The 22,325-nt window shown below is 47.4% G+C and overlaps 1 protein-coding gene across 5 annotated transcripts in view; it reads right to left on the bottom strand.

The window, feature by feature from the left end:
• GTF2IRD1 (GTF2I repeat domain containing 1) overlaps positions 1–22,325 on the bottom strand; it is a 194,616-nt gene that overhangs the window by 89,236 nt on the left and 83,055 nt on the right. For all 5 annotated transcript variants that reach the window (XM_075014086.1, XM_075014089.1, XM_075014084.1 and 2 more), the window contains 2 exons: positions 21,198–21,339; positions 1,531–1,677 (listed from right to left, as the gene is read on the bottom strand). In XM_075014086.1, coding sequence (XP_074870187.1) covers positions 1,531–1,677; positions 21,198–21,339 — 289 coding nt within the window. The remainder of the gene's footprint in view (positions 1–1,530; positions 1,678–21,197; positions 21,340–22,325) is intronic.

Genomic DNA, 22,325 nt, shown 5'->3' with positions numbered 1-22,325 from the left:
GAACTAAAGTGGTGTGACCCCCTTGCATAGTTAAATTTCACTCTGTGGGGAATATCTTGGTGCATCTTACTCATTTTGCTAACACAAACAGGTTTTCACTACTGTTTGCCCAATCCAGACAATACACAGGTAAAATGGAAGCTGGTCTGATTTTGCACAGGTACAACGGCCCCCAGCTTGACCTAAAGCTCCCCAACTAGGGCTGTAACAATGCCTATCCTCTGTAGATCTGCAACAGTGCAATACCTTTAAGACACAGCCATTGGTGGGTTACATCAGCACCAGTGTGTTGGCTACATTTTTAATGGCAGCATCTTTATGACTGGGCAAGATATATGATCAGCAGCAGCAGCAGCAGCCATGGGGTCAGCGTCATTGGTGTCCAATGCCTCCCTCACTATTTCCTTCCATCTTTCCCTGTCCAGTGCAGAGTGGCTTAGTTTCTTTACACTACCTCCGCATCATTCTCTGTGGGTCTGCCTCTCCTATTCAAGCCATCCATTATGCTGAATACCAGCGTCTTGATTTTTCATTCATTGTTCATTCTGCAGATATGCCTGAATAGCTGTAACTTGCACTGTATAACTTTCTGCAGTAGGCTCCCTTTTGGCTGTTTCTTCCTATATAATTCCTCGTTGGTGACCTTCTACATTCATCCTATTCTCAGGATCCTTCTATAAAAACTCCTCTCGAATGCCAATAAGATATATGAGCTGGAACAAAACTAGCCTGCATCTCAGAGACCAGGTTGCAGCAGGTTTGGCTCTTAGGACTTTTTAAAAAGTTAATTTTGGCATATTAGGGATGAAAAGCACATTTTAAAAACGTGCTAGGAACATAGCATTGGTTTGAGAATGCTGCAGGGAGAGCATTTCTAAAGATGTTCCCCCACACTTATTAATTTATTCACTGGCACATTTAGTTAGCGAGCCATGGAATATTCTTCTAGGGCCTTTCTGCAGAGGAAAATGTAACAGGCTCATTGATTTCAATGCACCGCAGCAATGGAGTCAATATCATGTACGCTTCATGTCCACAAGACTATACAAATTCCCCTCATCATGTGTAATGATCTCTCAAGTGCATGACCCTATACTCACCCAGTTACAAAAGGGCCACTGATTTCAGTGGGGCGCAGGACTTGGCTCTAAAAGCCAACTGCAATAAAGCACGTGGAGATATTTTAATCTCTCTCTGTTCTCCCCAGCACATAAGTCAATGAGACTTCCATAACTGCTTAAAGGGGCAGATTTCTAAAGGTATGAGTCAGGGCTTTGCTAAGCAGGGATGGACTTAAGCACGCACTTAAAGTGAAGCATGTGCTAAGCATTGTGCTGAATTGAGCCAAGAGTCCTAAACAGGAACCACGAAGCAATGGCTAAAATCAGAGCAGGGTTAAAAGTTGACGTAGAAACAAGGATCTATGGGCCCATTTTCTCAGCATACCAGGGAAATAATGGTCTTTGGTGGGACCAGGCCCTTCATGCTCACTGTGATCAAAACCCCAGATGGAATTGTGGAGATTCTTACTATAAAGCACATCAAACACTTCCTCTACCATCTTCCTGAGTAGGTAAACGTCTGATCCCTGATGCGGGGAGACCCTCGGGATACTCCGGCTACAGTCCTTGACTTTTTTCTGGAAGTCTGCCTCCTGCTCCTTCCTCTGCTGACCCCCTGCAGGGAAAGAGAGAGAAAATGAGAGTGCCTGGAGAAAGAGGAGGGTTTTAGTCATGATGCACCCCCCGCATCCCTCTTACCTGACTGTAATGTACATTGGATTCAAGGTGGTTGTCACGCATTCTGGAGCGAGTGCCCAAATAACACCACTTTAAAACAACAAGGGCCTAGGTTTCAAAAGTTCAGAGTGCCCATAACTCCAGCAAAAGTCAATGACAGCCGCAGCCACTCAGCTCTCCAGACTTTCAGCACCATAATGTGTTCCTTGGGATGAAATTCATCTCAGTCCAGGGGGGACTTGACACCCCACTTAAACCCACCATGAGCAAATCACATCCATCCATGGGCAGAAGGATAGTACATCAACGCACTATGTTACTGCTTCATGAGCACAGCTATTAGGTGACAATGAGTTACCTATAAAGGGTCAGATCTTCCCATCTGCCTAGGGCAGTGGTTCCCAACCTTTTCACTAGTGCGGACCCAAAATCACACCCCCAAACTGTTCATGCACCCGCATCAAAGCCAATTCTATACTGCTATGTACACTTCATTAAATGAAAAAGGAAAACACGACATAGATTTTCAGACAGCAATTAACAACATTATTGGAAGATATTTCATTTTAAAATAAATTATTGTAACTTTGCTATTTACCTAAAACTTATTTTCTATTATCATTTTTATCTTTTACTCTTTTCAAAGATCCCTTGCAATACCCTCTGGATGCCAGATTGGGAACCACGGGCCTAGGGGATTTAGAGATCTAGTTTGCATTGGAAGGTAATGAGAATTGCATATCCAGATCCTAGATTCCTAGAATCCGAGGACTGGAAGAGACCATGGAAGATCATCAAGTCCAGCTCCCTGCCCAAAGCAGGATCAGCCCTACTGTAATCACCCCAGCCAGGACTTTATCAAGTCAGAACTTAAAAACCACTCAGGATGCAGATTCCACCACCTCCCCAGGTAACAGATTCCAGGGCTTCACCACCTGCCTAGTGAAATCCCTACAACAGCTTTGGGGAAATTTCTCACCATTGCACTACAGGTACTAGCTGGTGGTAGCTATGGTGGCATACTTTTGTGGACATTTAAGATGCTGAGAGCCTCTCAGTGCCCACTGACGAAAGGCTCGCTAGCATATAATAGCAAATCCTATTGTATCTGGCATAGTATTTATCCCAAAACAGTGTCATGTGGGGGTCGAAAGTTTCTCTCCTACTGGCCACTATAAGCATAGAATCAGAACTGGAAGGAAACTCAAGAGCAGCAGCCACCCAGGAGAGATTCAGGTGCTGCCCAGCTGATTAGCAGAGCGCCCATAGCCAGCAGCATTTGTTTCTTCTACTAGTGGTATAGATCTGCATGTGCCTTGCTGCACACAACAAAATTTATTCCACACGTCTGGAAAAAAATTAGCGGGAACGTTGGTCTTGAGGTCATCAAGTCCAGTCCACGGCACTCATGGCAGATCGAGCACCATTTAGACCATTCTCTAACTGCTCATAAAAATCTCCAATGATGGAGGTCGCACAAGCTCCCTATGCAATTTATTTCAATGGTTAACCACCCTGATAGGATGTTTTTTCCTAAACTCCAACCTAAACCTCCCTCGCTGCAGTTTAATTCCACCGCTTCTTTTAAGGCCTATCCTCAGAGGTTAAGAAGAATAATTTTTCTCCTGCTTCCCTGTACCAAACTTGCAGATACTTGTAAACTATTGTCACGTCCCCTCTCAGTCTTCTCTTTTTTGCACTAAATAAATCCCATTCCTTTAACCTTCCATGATAAATCATGTTTTCTAGAACTTACATTATTTTTGTTGCTTTTCTCTGGACTTTTCACAATTTGTCCATGCCTTTCCTGAGAATTGATACCCAGAACTGGACATAATAAACCAGTTTAGGCCTAATCAGTGCAAAGTAGACCAGAATAATTACTTCTTATGTCTGTCTTACAATGCCCCTGTTAATACATCTCGGGGTATGTCTACACTTACTAGGAGATTGACCCATTCAGGGTTGACTCATATTTAGGTTGGGGTCCACTTTGATCCCTAAATCCCATTCTGCATTACTGCTTCCTAGGCAGGCACTTCCCATTTTGTATGTGTGCAACTGATGGTTCCATCATAAGTAAAGTACTTTGCATTTGTTCTTGCTGAATTTCACCCTATTTACCTTCGCTGCATGTATGCACATTACTCAAAAACAATGTATGCACTAGCAGAAGTACCCGGCATTGCTCAGGTCTTTAATTGAAGTAACTTCCTTGAAAATAAATGAAAAATGTGTGTGCTTTTTTCCCCCAAAGATAGCATTTTTCAAAAATGAAGGCACTGGAGAGGACAGCCCCCAGCCTGCTGCTGCACACGGTCAGCAGCTGCTCCTGCAGGGAAGGGCTGGGGGGTGGGCGGGGGGAAGAGTACCCTGCAGGCTTCATCTGTGCCCCAGTCCCACCAGTGTCTAGACTAGGCCTTGCACATCACCAAGACAGCATAACTGCTCAGTAGCATTGCACCTTTGAAGTGGCGCTGCAAGAAGGCACCAGAAATACCTCTGTCTACCTCCCGGAGACTGCACCCCTTCCCCCTTTCATTTACTGCATTAAGATTTTCTTTAAATAAATTTTCCCTCCCCGTGGTATCAGTTTAGTGGTGTTTTTTTTTTTTTCCTTTTAAACAGAAAAGCCACAGAGGAGTTACCAGAGCAAGAGAAGCCATGCAAAGCAACTCCAACACCCAGAAGAGACTCTCAGCACCATTGGTTTAAAAATACCTTACCCAATACAAACATTAATCAGCTCCCGCATCCCTGCTGCAGCCATTCTCTATCCCCACCCATCACGCTCTATGCAGAAGGCCTGAAAAGATTCCAGCTGCCGCCAGAGGACGGAGCAAGGTTCATAACCGCAGTGTTCTCCAACGTTCGACCATAAAAGAGCCCAAACTCACCCACCCAGTGCCAGTTCCGGATATGCCAACCCCTCTCCCCAGTTTCACACGCTCAGCTCCATTGAAACTGTTGTCATTAATTGGCCAGTGTGCTTCTTTTCTTTGGGTTAAATCTGCTTAGCCCTCTGTGTCTCTGAAAAGCAAATTCTCCTTTCTTGAAGGCTTTCTTACTCTTCAGTGTTGCTTAGCTCTGTAATACCAGCTATACCCTGCTAATTTCCCTCATTAAAGCTCAGCTGAAGCATATATTCTGCAACAATCTCCTTCCATCTCTAAACACACAGAAAATTAAACACTACAAGTAAATTACTGCTATCCTTCTAAACCTATTCACAAGGGATTTTTGGTGGCAAAGTACTAATTCTTTCATCACACTATGCAGACTCTTGACAGTGATCTGCCAGGGTTTCATTAAGGTAAAACTGATAGATCCCTTCTGCTTTTGTCTGAAGCAATCTTCTATGTAAATAGGAAACTGAGTTACAGCTTTTTAAACCCAGCTGTGGTTAAACACCAGCCACATAATGCAGTAAGGCAATAACCAGAATGCATGGGGATAACTGAAACTCCAGTTACAGTGTGCTGCTTCCGATTCAAGACAAAGCACAAACAGTCTGGGGGTGTGGGGCAGGCAGAGAGAACAGACCAAGAGAAACACAACAATCCCTGTAACAGAGAAGAAGGCTCTTCTCAGCACCTGAGATGCTGCTTTGTTATTGATCACAAACGATAATATCACATTTGAACACACACAAGCTGTAGTGGTTGAATTGAAGGTGTGATTTTAAATTGATGTACTTAAATTGGTCCAGAGCCACTCTCCTAACAATTTAAACCAGGATTACACAGGTTTATCTTGCATCAGTACAAGTTACGGGGACATAGCCAGCCAATACACATCTGTCCACAGGATGCTTATGCTGATATAAGTGAACTAAATTGGTTTTTAAACCATTTAAGTCAGAGGAGAGTAGATGACAGTCTGCCAGCCACATCCAGCCTGTCAGACCCCACAGTCCAAACCCCAAGCTCCTGCTGGGCAGGGGTTGGGACAGCTTTGCCTGAAGGACCAAGCCCAACTCCTGGGCAGCATGGTCAGTATAGTCCCCTCCCCCACCGCTGCATCTGTCGCAATGCTCCGGATGCGTGGTCGGGGGGCAGGGAGTCCCAGGAGAGCAATCATGGAATGGGAAGTGGGGGTGGGGTTTGAAAAGGAGGCAGGGAGTTTTAGGGGTGGTCAGTGGGTGCAGAACAAGGAGGGCTGGATGGGGCAGGATCTGGGCCACGATGGCTGTTTGGGAAGGCACAGCCTCCTCCAACCTTCCCAATTTCCCAACACTTGACCACCCCGGATTTAAACAGACCTGTCATAACTTCCATGTGCAGACCAGGCCTAATACGATGCCTCTTGATTTGAGGATTTCAAAGCACTTTGGACACATTACATAATCCTTGCAACCTCCTGGGAACAAAGCAGCATGGGCATGGTGAGCACTAAGACACTTCCGTTGTGCCTGCGCTTTGGGAAGAATCTGCTGATTAACAACCCCAGCGCAGCTCCACTGATGGCAAGAACTGAGGGTGAAGTAATGGAGACGGGCCCCAGGCAGGTCGGGACAACGCTGGCAGAAACAGGCCACAGAACACTCCACTGGAGTCCAGACTTCACTACGGCTCGCACCATTGTTTATCACCAGCTGGCCTGGCGATGACCGGTCCAGCGAGAGAGAGAGAGAGCCCTCGCACTGATGAACGCAGAGAGAACAAAGGACTCAGATTCCCCTGAGAGCAGACATCAGGCTTGCTGAACACCACCGATTCTCCATCACGTTATTCCCTACAAGACGTTCTGTGCTGCCAGTTGTGGACTGTGATTCTAACCAAAGTGGCAATCTGAGGGTATGTATACACCGGAGCCTTATTCCAAAATAAGCTAAATAAGGACTCAAGAGACCTGTGTTCACTTGGGTGTGAGCCCGGACAAGTCATTTCATTTGCCCATCCCGCAGTTCCTGCACTCCATTCTCCCACCCTTTTTTTTTAATGTTTTATCTTAGGGAAGCTCTTGGGGGCTGGGACCGTTTCTTACTATATGCTTACAGAGCCCCAGTACAATGGAGCCCTGATCTCAGTGGAGGTCTGGGTGCACTACAGTATTATAAATAATATACAGTACTGATAGACAGTGTCTTTTTTGTTTTTAAAAAAAAAAAAAAAAAAAAGGAGGAAGAGCTGGTAATCAGCCAGCTACCCAGCCCTCAACCCCCAGCCAGTCCCATGGCTGGGGATGCTTCGTCTGGTACTCAGTACTGGCACAAAAAAAGCACTGCTAATGGTACAGTACCTTCTCCGTGGCCGTCACCCAGGAGGTGGATGCATGAAGAGAGAGGTGACACAAGAAACGTCTCTGCTCCCCTAAAAGCACCCAGAATGCATACATCTCCATCCACACGCCTGGAAGGACTCAATATTTGTCAAAAGGGAAAAGGTCATTTTGCATCTTCTCAGAAGATACTAGAACATAGGAAGTGCGTGTGAAGGGGGAGAGGGGGTTAATATGAAGCTCTATGGGGGAGAAAGACAGACAGCAGTGCCTTTTCACGTCTTCCTCAGTATTTGATGTTCGAGCCTTTACAGTTTAAAAAAAATGTTTTAAAAAGCTTTTCATGAAGGTAACTTAGAACAGGCTTTAATGTTTCCAGCTGCATTTCAGGGCTCTCTCAAGCTGGCTGCTATCTCTCCAATCAAGCTGTGCCAAGACTTAAAATATTCTGCAGAAGCATAGCACAATTCCCAAGTAATCCCAGGGAAAGTCCCTCAGTGAAGTGCGTTGGAAGACCAGCTCCTCTAGTCAAGCTCCTGCGAGCTTTGTTTGCATTGTCCACCCTGGTGTCTTCTGTTTCTCTGAGCTCAGCGAGCATTTGTAGCAACTCTGGCTGCGTCTACACTACAAGCTAAAATTGAATTTATTAAAATCGATTTATTAATGCTGGATTTTAGCCATTTGATTTTGAGCATCCTCACCTTCCCACATGCTCCCAACGAAATCAACTTACTGCTGCCACACACAAGTAGCTTAAATCAAGTGCTGCAGCAACGTATTGTGGGAACCTATCCCACAGTTCCCTGACCCCCATAACATTCTAGCTGTTTTCACTGGTGCAGGATGGGTAAAAAATGCCCCGCAAATAGATGTAGATATCTGATGACATCTTCCCACATTTCATTCCCCTCTTTCCCCTGCCGTGTTAAACAAATATCCCTTTTTCCACACAGGAGTCTAGCTTGCCTTCATAAAAGACGTGCCTTTTTACAACTGAGGGAAGAGGAAGGTAGTAAACCTGTCCCAACCACCATGTTTTTGAAAATGGGATGCAAAAGCACTGGATCTTTGCAGGCTTGAATCTGGATTTAGACCTCCTGGCAAAGAAGACCCTTAAAAGAAGAATATGTTTAAGTAGACACGGGTACTACAATGAAACTGCAATGAATCATTGAAACTGTTATGGCTTGGGGCAGCTAAAAGACCCCAGACTACAACCAGCACTTGAAAATCATGACCACCAAGGGAGGCTTCCCCTGGGTGGCTGAAAGACTCCCGACTACAGCCAGCACCCAAAAATTGTGACTGCTGAGGGAAACTTTCCCCGGGTGGCTGAGAGACTCCCTACTACAGCCTGCACCCGAAAATCACGACCGCCAAGAGAGACACCCCCCGGGCAGCTGAAAGACCCCAGACTACAGCCAGCACCCAAAAATCATGACCCTTACCACATGCAAGCTGCCTGGCACCTTGCACAGAACATCCTTTTATTGGTTTGGGGTCAAGCCACATGATGCAGCTGGGTGCAGGAAAGTTACAGACTGCATGGTGCCTCTGGGTGGAGGGAAGGGAGGGGATGTGAGGGTCAGGACAACATGTAAGTGACTGAAAAGTTTCTCATCCAAGCATGACCCCCAGCCACAGACTAGCTGCCACGTAATGCAGGCGAGGGAAAGTTCAAAAATGCATGGTGCCTCTCAGGGAGGCAAGGGTGGGGATGTGCAGGGCGGGACAACATGTAAATGGCTGAAAAGAAGTTTCTTTTCCTATCAGACAAGCACAACCCGCACCCACACCCTAGCTGCCACATGGTGCGGAGGAACAGTGGCTGGGCCCCAGAAGTGCAGAAAAAAAGGCAGCTAGCAGAGGGAAAACACAGACTCACAGATCCCACAGCCACGCTAGCAGCAAACAAAAAGAAGATTTTTCAGCCTCTCATGACCCTACAGCCACGGGCTCCCAGGTGCCAATTGCAACCGTCTCCCTGTTGCCTAATTCCTCCACTCCTGAGAGTAGTGGAGATGGAAGAGACCACAGCGGAGAACTGTGGGGCATTGTGGGGCACATATGGGACATGTCTGTAGGCTGATGAATATGATTTAAAGACACAGAGCTTCCTCAGCACCCTTCATTCGGAATTTTAAATTCGAACTGAACACTACACCCATCGGGTTACTACGCCATTATGATATCGATATTATGTCAATTTTAGTGCTCCATAAATTGAGCTAATGCAGTTTACAGTGAGGACAGGCACTTGGAAAAATCAGGCTAATTGACTTAAAATTGATATTATCTCGTAGTGTAGACATAGCCTCCGAGTGTTTTGTCCTGGGAGGCATGGCCTGCCCTTTCTTTGCTGGTGAATACTGCACCTGCTGAATTGCAACGAAATGTCCCAGCTGCTCATCAGAAACTGGAGAGGAGGTTCTCTCCTCTGTGCCCTTTTTTTCTTTTAGATAGGCACCTGTGACTTCAAAGGGTGGTGCAGCTCCAAGACCCCAGGCTGACAGCTGCATCATCAAAAGCAACTGCAGAATCCATGCTGGGCTCCTGAATTCCATGCCAGGATTTGGAATGGGCCACTCAGGGGACATCAGAGTCTTTTCTGCTGTTCCCAATGCTCCTGGTACAGCTTTTGTCTGCCAGAGGAACTTCTGACAGGAGAAATCTGTCAGACAGAAGCGCAGCGTAGGAATCCATGGGATACGCACTCTTTGCACAGGCTGAGCTCCCCCTCACAAAAACACGGCTGCTCTCCCCACCCCCTAAAATTCTTCTTTCCGCCAGCTAGGAACTCACATGGCACCTATCTCATCGCAGGCCAACCAGAAGACATGGGCCGCAGCCCTCAGCTGGTATAAATCAACATGTTTCTCTTTGACCCGAGTGGAGTCCTCCCAGGTTTCTGCAGGTGAGGATGTGATCCAAGGAGCCCCACCTAGGCAATTCGCTAAGATAGCCTTGGCCAAACTCCCAGCGAAGTCCATGGAAAGACTTCCCTTGCTGCAGGTGCAAGAAACTCAAACTCAAATAGAAGAGTGACAGCAAAACAGGGAAAGAAGGCACCTCTCTGAGCCCCAGAACTCTAACTTGCTCTTCCCCTTCCATCACTGTCAGGGAGTGAGGGGAAAGCTCACAGAATGAGTCGCTCACTGCTCTGCTCCCTGGCCTCAGCAGCCAGTAGAGTGAGGAAGGCAGGTGAGCTGCGTACTTTCCTCTCGCTCCCTGACTGTGACAAGCAGGCAACATCGGTGGGAATACGGAGGGGCTCCCCTGTCAACCCTAATGGCGCCCAAAGGGGGAAGTGGGGCAGCTGGGGACCAGTGTGGGGCCACCCCAGCCAGCATCTTTCACCTGTCCAATGCTTAGCACAACAGGCTGCAGGAGAGCCCCAGGAGCCAGGCTGGAAGTGCGCTGTCCCTCCTCCTGCAGCTCAGTGCCTCAGCCGGCCCTTACTGGAGCTGCACATCAGGTCGCATGGACTTACCCTCACCTCTCCTCTGACCTCCACCAGCTCTGCTCTAGAGGGTTGAGGCCAGGGTTACCATCAGGCCAAAGCCAAGTACCCTAAAAAGTCTTCCTCCTGCAAGTGAGTGGCTATATGCCCATTGCATATGCAAAGCCCAAAGCAAAGGGCCATGTCTGAGTCAGTGGAGAGTGACTCACTCAGGAGACTGATTCTGATCTCACCAGTACGTAGTCCAGGATTGGGGAACCCCAGCCCCAGTCCAGATCTGGCCCACAGCTTGCCTGGATCTGCACCCCAAGGCTGGGGCTTCCACTCCAGACTGGAGAGTGAGGAGCTCTGAGCCTTGCAGGACAGAGTCAGGCACGTTGGGGCTGCTCCCTCCTTCCCGCTTCCCCCAGCTGAGGGAATGGCAGTGCCGAGAAGCACTGCCTGTAGAGACTTTTCCCTCGGCACTCTGATTGGCTGGAATTGCATTAGAGCAGCAGAAAGCGGTGCCTGAGCGTGGCGGGAACCACGTGTGCCTCCGGGGAGCTGCACCAGGTAAGCACCCTACCCATTGCCCAGACTCCACACACCCCACTCCTGCCCCTCACCCCCAGTCCACTCTTGCACATCAAACACCTCATTTTTGGCTCCATCCCAGAGCATGGGAAGTCCCCACAAAAATTTACTAGCCCTGCCCCGCCCGACCCCCCACTCTAGGGCTGGTGTATGAGGGGAATGAGGGAGTCTCTCTTTTTTTGTTTTTTCAGTTGGGGTTGTGTGCCGGGGGCGCACTGCTTCTCACTTGTGTGACCCCTAATTGCTCTGTGGGTCAGTGGCCCCTGATCCAAAAAGGTTCCCCGCCTGCTTTAGTCCTGGCTTCCACTGGTGCAAGACAAGAACTGGCCCCTTGAAGCACTGCTTCCAGCAATATTGCTCACAAACACTTTTGGCCTCTGTAGTGGTCGTCTGATTGTTCAATGGGAATTTGCCTTTCATTAACAGTTCTGCAATTTTACCCCAAAGTGGCACTGGGTGGTGTTGGTGTGACAGGTAAACCCAGCTGCCCCACACTGCAAAACAATGGGTCCCACGCTAGATGGTGATGAGCACCTTCTTCCAGGTGCTGACTTGAATGGGAGTTGAAGACAGTTTGGAGCATTTGGTCCGGGCAGCAGGAAGTGCTGTCAACGTCTCACAGCCACAGCAATATTTTCCACTCAATCTGCATGCATTGAACAACCTTAGGGTGTGTTTACACAGGAAAGTTATTTCAGAGTAACAGCTGCTATTCCGAAATAACTGCGAGCATTTACACACCACAACTGTTATTCTGAAATAAGTCACGATTTTTAAATTATTTCCAATTTGTTAAACCTCATTTTACGAGGAATAGCACCTATTGTGAGACAGATATTTTGAAATAGGGGCTGTGTAGACAGGGAATATGGACTACTCGAAATAGGCTACAGTGCATCCAGGGGCCATAATCCAAAATAGCTCTATTGTGCCTGGATGCTATTTTGAAATAGCTGAGTTCTATTTCAATATACATTTTCTTTGTAGCAGCGTTATTTTGAATTAAGCTATTCCAAAATAGCTGTTCCAGAATAACTTATTCTGGAATAATGCTGCTATGTAGACATAGTCATAGTCTGCATTCAGCAGGCAAGAGAACAATGGGGAACCCTGGAGGGCAGAGGAAATGAGAAACAATGGGAGACAATGGGAGGGAACAGAAGGGACCCTGACAGTGCCCCTGGATGATCAAAACGATTGTTGACCTCAAGTTTTCCTGTAGACACAAAAAAAAAATTTGTTTACAATGCCTTCTAGACAGCTGCTCATTAGGATAGGGAAGGATGTAGGGGGAGATGCTGCCTTGAAAAAAAGTTTTCTGCTCTTTTGCTAAGGCCTTAAAGCCATTTAAAGTTCACATCCGTTTAAGGCTCTCTCCTCCCCACTAGACACACATTCTCTTTTATTGACATTCATTTTTTATAATTGCCAATTTGCCTTAGTATTTCAGGAAAGGCTGCTGTAAATGAGTGCGCCCAGGCAAGGTCTGTGTGCTGAAAACCATTGCTCCGTAGATAAGAGGCTTCTTCTATCTTTCAGCAATGTCTGCTTTAGATTATTTTAGATCCCTTCTAAAGGGGCAACTAGATTATAAATCAGAGGCATTTTCAGGGTTGCTTTACAATGCATGCCAGCTGGAAGAGCTCTTTCCCTAGTGGCAAAAAGCCCTGGACCTTTAAAATTCAAGGCAGTTATCAGACTTCACCCTATCTCACCCATCTGCTGCACAGTCAGATACCCATCATCAAAACTTTGTATTTCATACCAATTGCTATGGTTCCATCCTTGCAACAGCAGAAATTTAACCCAAGGCAGGAAAGAGCTTAGACTGAAATTTAGATGCTTTGGCCTGCCTCTGTAGGGTAGATTTAGTTTTGACCTAATACAACAGTAGCTTATTATCTAGGATTGATAGATTCACTGGCAGACTTCAGGTAATGGGAACTGTAGAATGACTCATTTGGTTTTAATATGTAATACTTAGTTTCCTATGCCAGACCATCCTATTTTTATAACTTCTACTGCACTCCTACTACTTCTGTTTCTGTATTGGTCCACATATGTGGTATGAATGGGATGTAAACACCTGCAACTCTTAAATGCCTCATGCCCGGTGAAAGTTTCCTTGCACAATTAAAAGACTTGAGACTGATAAATATCAAAAGGTGGATTTCTCCGATTACAATAAACCAGGGTGAAGCCGTTCTCAGCCTGCCCAACCAAAAAGAGAAAAATACCAATAGAAGTTGGTACAGCTGGCACAGATGCAGTGAATAATCCAAGCAGACTCTGGTCTTGGCAACTTAATAAGGCTAGTATTGTCACTAGAATGAACTGTTCTAAAGCAATTTCTCCAACAGATTAAGTACAAATATGGTTTCCATCAACACCGGGCACACGCATGCACGCACACACAGAGTTTATTTTTGCCATCTAATTTCTATTACACCAGACTTTTCTATTTAGTGCAACCAGCATGCACCAAAAAAATCTGCTCTCCATTTGTGTCTGACTTCCCCTGTCCCTCTGGAACCACCATTACTAGCCATATGACAGCGAAGCTCATTCTAGACCCACGCAGGACACGCCCTGCTTCAAAAGCCAGCTGCAGAGGGACAAAGGGTTTGAATTTAGCCGCTGTGTGTGTTGATGGCGGGTAGAGACATCTTCATGTTTCGAGCCCTACCTTCCTGGCCCCAACACTCAAGCTTGCATAAGAGTCACAGGGAGCAGAGCATCACACCAGGTCAGGACATGGCAGCATCAGGTTTTGGTGCATCAGAAGTAGCACTGGTGCGGCTTGCAGCATCATGGGATCTGGAGATGGACAACCGGATACAACTGTGCCTTGAGCCACCGAAAGCCAGGAGGGAATGACTGGTCTCAGGTTTGGGTTGGAACATTCAGCATGGGTGCGGGCATCTTTCTGTAACTGCAGGAGAGGATAAGTGAAGGATTCTCTAAGAAGTGTTCTCAAACCACCCAGGGAGCCCAAGGCCTGGCTCTCTGAATAAAAAGACATGTGGCATACAGATCAACAGCCTGTTTTCTTACATTTATCTACCCTAACAAAAAAAAAAACAGCACAAATGTAGCACTTTAAAGCCTAACAAAACGATTTATCTGGTGATGAGCTTTTGTGGGCCAGACCCACTTCATCAGATCAATCTCGTTTCCAATACAGACTGACATCTATAAGTACAGAGGACTAACGAAAAAAAATTGCAATAAAAACTGACAAATCATGTACGTAGGACTGAAGCAGGTGGCAGAGGGATGAAGGATGTTAAGTGTGGCGGTTTCATAAGGCAATGAAGTATGTGGTTAAAGTTCCAAATGGGGACCAGGGAACGAACTGACAGGAAGGTGCTTTGGAGACCTGTCAAAAAATGTTTGGTAATAGGATGAGCGAGGACCAAGAATCCATGCTCCGTCTGGTGGAACACTGCCAGTACTGCCGCATGCACTTGGACAGTGCTAAGGCTTAAGCCTAACTCATGCGGGTGCAGTAGATAGTCCCAGAGGACGGGAAGGAGCACAGTATGAGGAAGCATGGGATGATGCGTGTTCATCCAGTGACAAAAACTCCTCCCTTTGTAGAGGTAGGACTTGCGTGTTGACTCCCACCTACTGTTGATAAGAATTTTCTTTAGCCCCTCAAAGCATAAGGTTTCAGCATTTTGGAGCCATGAAGGAGCCACGCGTGAAAGTGTAGCTTGAGGGGTTGGGATTGAGAGTGCAGCCAAAAGTTCCAAGACAGAAGGTCAGGCCCAGAAGGAAAGGGGTAAGGAGCCACTACTGACATCTGAAAGAGGCCATGGTGCCAAGTCTGTCTGGGCCATGCTGGAGTTACCAGGATGAGGTGGGCCCGGTCATGTCTTACCTTGATTCACGAACTGACGATCAGGGGAATGGGAGGGAACATATAAAGAAGGGGCACATCCCGAAGGCATCCCTAAGGAGCATCTCCTAAGTCCCCACCCTGGAGCAGTACTGGTGGCACTTCCTATTGAGTCAGGTTGCAAACAAACAGTCTATGTAAGGCTGGCCCCAGAGGCAAAACACTTGGTTAAGGAAAGATGTATTCATTTCCCATTCGTGATGGTCACTGAATAAGCAGCTGAAGGCATCCGCCATCACATTCAGTATGCCAGGGAGATACATGGCGACAGGGGTGACCCGATGCCGAATGCACCATGTCCACAGCTTTATGGCTTCTGCGTTTAGGGATGGGGACCAGACTCCCCCTTGACAGTTGATGTAGTATATGCAGGTGGTGTTGTCAGTAAGAATGTTGACCGACCTGTGCACCAGGAACTGCTGGAAGTGCTTGCATGCATAACAAACTGCCTGGAGGTCCAAAAGGTCAATATGGAGCATCCATTCACTGAACGACCATTCACCCTGCACTCTGTGGGAACTCAGATGGGCCCGCGACCCCAGAAGAGAGGTGTCCGTAGTAAGGGTAATGGATGGTGGCAGTTGGTGAAAAGGCATGATGGTAAGAACATTGCCCGGGCACATCCACCACTGGAGCGATGCAAGGACATGCAACGAAATAGCCACAGTCTCAGAGAGGGTCCCTGACCAGGGGACAGCAGGAGCCACACCTGGAGGCAGTGCATGCAGAGTCTGGCCAGCCGGACCACATGGATGGTAACAGCCATGTGTGCCACCAGGATAAGGCAAACACGCACCGTTACTGTTACCTGAATTAGGTCGCACAATGGTCTGAAGCTGCTGGATGGGCAGTGTGGCCTTGGCCGTCATGGTGTTTATGTGCATTCCTATGAACTCCAGACACTGCGCAGGTTGAAGTGTGGATTTCTCGTCGTTGATGTGGAAGCCAAGACTGAATAAAAGTTCCTCGGTGACATGCACCACATTTAGAGCTTCAGTAAGCAACAGGCCTTTCAGAAAGCAATCATCCAGATAGGGGAAAATAACGACCCCTCGTTGCTGCAACTGGGTGGCCACCATCATCACCACAATATTGGAGAATACCCTGGGTGCAGTGCAGAGGCCAAATGGAAGGACCCAGTACTGATAATGGAGAGGCCCCACCATGAATCAAAGGAAACATCTGTGTGCCAGGTGGATGGTGATATGAAAACAAGCATCTTGTTGGTCGAGATCTGAGAGACAGTTGTTTCTGTCCAAGGCCAGAATAATGGTAGCGAGGGTCACCATCCTGAGGTGTCGACAGAGGACATATTTGTTGAGCCTCCTTAGGTCTAGGATAGCTCTCCAACCTCCATCTTTCTTCCGAGGGAGAAAGTAGACGGAGTAAAACCCCTGCCCTGAAACTCTGTGGGGACCTCTTTGATGCCCTCAAGCGGCGGAGGTGCTGAACCTCCTGTTCAAGCAGATGCTCATGAGAAGAGTCCCTGAAGGAGGACAGGGTAGGAGGTGGGTGGGTGGGGTGGAGATGAAAAGGATAGAATACCCCTGAGCCACCAGTTCCAGAACTTGTCAGTGGTAATGGCCCTCCAGAGATGGAGAAAGGGGCAGAGTCAGTGATGGAAGAGGTGGGTTGTAAACAGTGTATTGGCCAGACCAAAACAATTTCTCAGACTCTCAACCACAGCCTCAAAATTGTTGTTTGAGTGGCTGCAGGTGTGATGTCGAGGGCTGCTGGTGATGCTGTCTACCAGATTGTTGTCTCTGCAGTCTGTGTTTCTGGGGTGGCTCAAAGCACTGCTGCTGCTGTTGAAAGTGTTCCCATGGCCTCTGGTAGGAAGAAAAGCAGGCCCACTTAACTGCAGGGGTATACATGCCAAGCGTGTGCAGCACGGTCCAGGAATCCTCCATGGAGTGAAGGACCTCATCAATCTTTTCTACTGTAGCTCTTTGGGGACCCTGAAGACTGAAGCCAAGACATAAATGGCATGACTACAGCAGACACCATACTCTGGTCCACTGTGTCCGCCATCTCCATTGCAGACTCTACCGCCATACTGGTGATGGTGTGTCCGTCTCAAATGATGCTGACAAGGGCCTGGCATTGGTGTTCTGGTAGGGCCAGGACAAGATCTTGGAGTGTGGACTAATTTTGGTGGTTGTAGCCAGCCAACATGGCTGTACAATTGGCTGCCCCAGCAGAAGCATGCCAGACAAGTACACCTTAAGCCCCATTATGTCCTATTGTTTACTGGCTTTGCTGCAGACCACAGCTACCACGAGCGAGCAAGGGTGCACATGTGCGAATACAAACTCCGCTTCCTTGGAGGCCGCAAAGTACTTTTTATTGGCCCTTTTGTTTGTGGGAGATATGGAGGCCAGTGTTTTCCAGATGAGATAGGCAGGGTCTATTACGGCTTCATCCACTGACAATGCCACTCCGGAGGAGGAGGGGGTTGCAACGAGTGAAGAAGCTGGTATTGTTTAATAGGCAGCTCCTGCAAATCCTTTTTCTGGGCCTGGGCTTCTCTTCAAAAAAGGTCCTGAAAAGCCTGGCATCATCCTTGGGAGGAGGCAACACTGAAAGCACCGCATCATCAAGTGAGGATGAGGAAGGGTGAAGTGGGGAGTTCTGACCCCGTTCCAAAAGATAGTCCTTGGTGCGTGAATCCTGAGACGGCTGGTATGGTGCCAAAGTTGATGGCAGTGGCAATGGGAAACAGTCTCCTGACACTCTGGATGATGCCTATTGGGTGTAAAAGCAGGGAGACTGCGTTTGCCAGGAGGACCACTGTGGTGGCGAGAAGAGTGATGCGTGAATCACGGGGGAGGTAGAATAGGATACTCCATAGCAGGTGGTATGTCCTGCCATGTGGAGTGCGTTGAGCTCAAATGCTGGGAGGAGAACACACTTGGGGAGTTGGAACTACTTCTTCCTGGTGTGAGAAGTGTAGCATCTGATGCACGCAATGACCACGATCATTGAGACAGGTGCAGGGTGGTAGGCGGCACCAGGGAAGAATGGCACTCAGAGCGGGGTAGCGTCGGGTCTGGCACAGAAGTCATCTTTCCTGATGAGTCAGTCTGTCTCCTTTTGGACCCAGTGGAGTGCCCCAGTGCCGTGACTGACTCCACACGGGAGCGGGGCTATGTCACAGCCCTGCTTTTCCGCAGTGCTGAAGCCTGCAGCTGGTGGGGGAATGTGGTGACCTGCAGCGTTGCTGTTTGCTCTCTGAGCCTGGTGCAAAGGGCTGGGTCGTGGTGACAGAAGACCATTTGTGCCCTGGTGTTGCTGCAGTCAAGGCTTGTAGAACTGGTAGTGCCACAGCGTCAGAGGCACTGAATGCTTGCAGCTCTGCTCCAAAGGCACCTTTTCTGGCGGATAATGAGGAGCACAGTGCCAGTGAGGCATTGGAAGATTTCTTCACTGGCGCGGCCCATGACGATGGCAGAGGCCAGGAGGGTCCTGGGCACAGGTCTGGCACAGGAGGAGTGCTGGTCAAGGTAGAGGGACACTTAGAGTCTGTGCTCTGGCTTTTTGCATTGAGTCTTTAGCAAGCGGTTGCTCAGGGGCTGCTGGCTGGAGAGACTTTTCACAGAGGTAGGGCTTAAGTCTATTGGCGAGATCCTTTCGAGACCATGCAGTCCAGCTGGAGCAGTACATGCAGGACTGAGTCTGATTACCCATGCCCAAGCACTTGATGCAAAAAGCATGGCCATCAGAGACCAGCATGGCCTCCCTGGAAGACTAGTACCACTTAATACCCAGGGAGCCCAGCGTGGCAGTGACACAGCAATGAAAAAAAAAATCTTCACCAACTACCTAGCTCTTTTCTTGTAAAGCAGTGAAACAAAACTGGGAAAGTAACTTGGAGAAAGAGAAACTACAGAAAACCACTAACACTATATAACTCTGTTGTTTGCAGAGAGGATGAAGTTCCATCTACAGCCACAGACAGTAGATGAGTCCACATGGCATACATGCCAGATAGGTTGAGGAGGCGCTACCTCTACTGCTACTGCTCCTTAGAAGAGTCTCTGGGTGTCAGTGCACTGACACCCAGAGTGGAGCACCCAGGGGGACACTCCTTGAAGAAATGGGCAGTCAATCAGTGAGCAAGCTGGCCCTGACAATACACTTGGGTTCCACTGACTTGAGAATGGAAAGCTTTGACCTTGCTCCTTTCCCAATACTGCCCGGCAGTGCAATTCCATCTTCTTTCTGGTTAATGCCTCTTTCCTGTCAATTTATTTTCTAAGAGACTGTAACACCACTGATCTGCCATTGATAGACTGGGTCCATTGCCTGCAGGCTGTCCGTCATGAGCTTCCCACTTCATGCCCACTTCCTGTTTACCAGAGTCTTCCAAAAACCAAAATACTGATCATAACATGAATTAGTTGAAGTTTCACAGTTAAGCAGGCACGCAACTAATAACGTGAGTCTGATCAGAGAGGCCAAGACCCCAAAACTGAATCTGAGGATCTGGACTGGCAGACTTACAGTCCCGGAGCAGATAAATTGGTAAGGAAATTTTCCTCTCTGATTGAAGACATGCCACTGAGCTGGCACGGTGGGGATGTGACTAGTGGAAAAGGAAATTCCACTAGGAAGAAGTTAATCATGATACAGCATAATGCCATTCTAGCTTCTTCGCAGGAGTCCATTCCTGAACCAGAACACACAGCTCACACCTCCAGAAGCTGCATCTGATGGAGCAAAATTACCATCATCCAGGTTGAGGCCACTGGACTGTAGCTCTCAAGGCTTCCAACTGTAAAATTTGCTGCCTGGCAAGATTCCAAGAAAGCAGCTGCTGAGCTTCAAGCTGTGAAATCTTTGAGTATTTGTCCCCTCCAACTCGTGAGAGCAAATGGAGTTTGGTTTGCTGAATTCTCTGGTCCAATTCTGGCACAACTTTAGGGCATTTACATCCAGTTTTACCCTTCACTTGTATTGGGAGGAAGTAGAACGAAGCAAAAGAGAAAAATTCTCTGATTCAGCAACGTCACCTTTGGTGCAAGTAAGGCCCGGGAGTGAGGTGGTCCTCAGTCTTTGTTGAAATGACAAGAGCAGAATTGCTTTGTGATCAATATGGCAGCTAGCCCCAAAATGTCTCCTAGCCCAGATAGCTACTACAAGTTGTAACTCCTGCTCCAGCACCCTCGGGACCTCAGTGGTCCCAAACAAGAGATTTTGCCGGGACCAGGAGAAATTAAAGTCCTGGTCCCTGTCTACCCTTGCTGACCCTCTGTCCACAGCTCCCCACCTGCAGCTCACCACCACAGCCAGTCCCCCTGGCCCCACCTGGGGCTGCCAGGGGATCCCAGCGCTCCAGCCAGCCTCACTGCCCCTCTGCAGGACTGCCAGCTGGTTGCCTTCCTGCCCCAGCTCTCTGTTCCAGGAACATCCCTCATCCATCTGGACAAGGAATGTTGCCAGACAAGAAAATGCCAGTTTTTGCAGGTGCAACATGTAGGACTAAATGATTCAAAGACAAAACAGGTGAGGGAATCTCTCTTACTGGACTAAGGCTTTGTCTACACTTACTGGCACCAATACAACTCAGCAGTGTGGCCACAGCAAGAGTGGGGGAAGCAAGCTCTCCAAGACTACCACCTCCACAAGGGGACAAGCTACCTGGCCTGGGAGCCATGCTCCCCGTACTGTGGCCTGGTTTACATGAGCTCTTTACAGCAAGGTAACTTGCTACACGGGAGGGAGGGAATGATTTTTCACACTCCTGAGCCAGAAAGTTACAGCACAGTATAATGCCAAGTGTAGACTTAACCTAACTTCTCTTTACAGAACTCTCCCTCAGATCTGGGATGGTAAGCAGAGTATCACAGCTAAACACAAGGTGGGACAGATTGTTCCTCCCAAGGAGTCAATGGATGATGCAAGAAACCAGTTCAGTGTGAATGCAATCTACAGCCATTTCAAAGATTCTTTACACAGCACAGCACAGAGACCCTTGTGTAAAACAGAATCAGGCTCCCACAGAGCTAAGACTAATGACATTCCCACACTGCAGCTACCAATAGCAAAAGGCAGGCCTTGGCCTATGGTAACGTCCACCTCTGCTGACTACAGAGAAAGGGCATAGGCCATTCACCAGCAGCACTGCCTGCCACATGGTAAATGAATGTCACATGATCAAGCAGCAAGAAACCAAACAGAGCATGTCAGTTTGCCGTTAGCCATTTGCCATTAGCATTCTACATTCACCACAGCAGCAGGTAAACAGCACTCTTTGGTACCAACTATGGACTTGGATTGCAACCCAGACCAGGACGGTACTTACTGCAGAACTTGTGAAAATCCATTTGCAGTTCTTTCCTTGTGTTCATAAAGATTCGCCCCTTCTCTGTTCCAACCACATAGGTACTTTCATCATGAACGGCAATGCAGGCTACCTCGGCATTTAGTTTGGAAAGTGCAGAACACTGGGGAGGTGGGAAAAGCAGAGGAGTTAGAAAAGGAATAAAATTAAAGCATCTAATTTTTTTTACTTTGTCATCTACCAATACAGTGTGCATTTATGGAGTTATTTCTATTCCATATACACATTGCAAATATATCTGCACTTCACTTTTTCCATGAAACATTTTTAAGCAAAAAACAAACATTTGTTTAAGTAAAACAAAACATTCTAATTTCCTTTTTTTTGTTTTCGTAAAACCCCAGTAAAACACTGTTTTGGCAACAATTTTCAGTTTTGACTTTTAAAAAAATAAACAAAAACAACAATGCTGTATATGTTTACCAAGAATGGCAACGTCAAAAAACAGACCAAAATATTTGGTAAAATTACCTGTGAAAATTATTAGGATTCGTAATCAGCTCTAATTTAAAAAAAAAGAATTGCAGGGAACTTTATCTCAGCAACATATTTGCTGGCTAGCAATCAAAGTCTTCATCAGTCAAGAGATTGTCCTTGTCTGTTTAATCAAAACATCAATTATGGGCTTTTAGGGTTATTGTTTGTATTTTTGTGGCACCTAGTGACCCCATTTGATAGCAGAATCGTGTTGTGCTAGGTGTTATGTAAACCCATAGCAACAAATGGTCCCTGCCCCAAAGAGCTTATAATCTAAAAATAGACAAAGAGGGGATGACAAGAAATTTTATTTTCCTCAGTTGACATGTGAGGGACTGGGGTACAGAAAGATTAAGTGACTCACTCGAGTTCACACAGGATAGTTTGTGGCAGGACCAGAAACTGAACCCTCCTCTTGCAAATTCTTTCCCCATGACAACTCTCTACTGGACTCCTAAGGGCTTGTCTACATTGCCCCTGTACTGCGCCGTAACATTCTCTCTCGGGGCATGAAAAAATACCCACCCAGAGCAGCAAGACACAGTACTGTAAAGCATTAGTGTAAACAAGCTCCCAGCACTGTTAGCTACTGCCCTTGAAGTGCCATGGCTG

Source organism: Carettochelys insculpta, chromosome 19, assembly GCF_033958435.1.
Source record: "Carettochelys insculpta isolate YL-2023 chromosome 19, ASM3395843v1, whole genome shotgun sequence".
In the NCBI taxonomy this organism is placed as follows: Eukaryota; Metazoa; Chordata; order Testudines; family Carettochelyidae; genus Carettochelys; species Carettochelys insculpta.
Note: the sequence above shows the minus strand (reverse complement) of the source record. Positions and strands in the feature narration are given on the sequence as shown.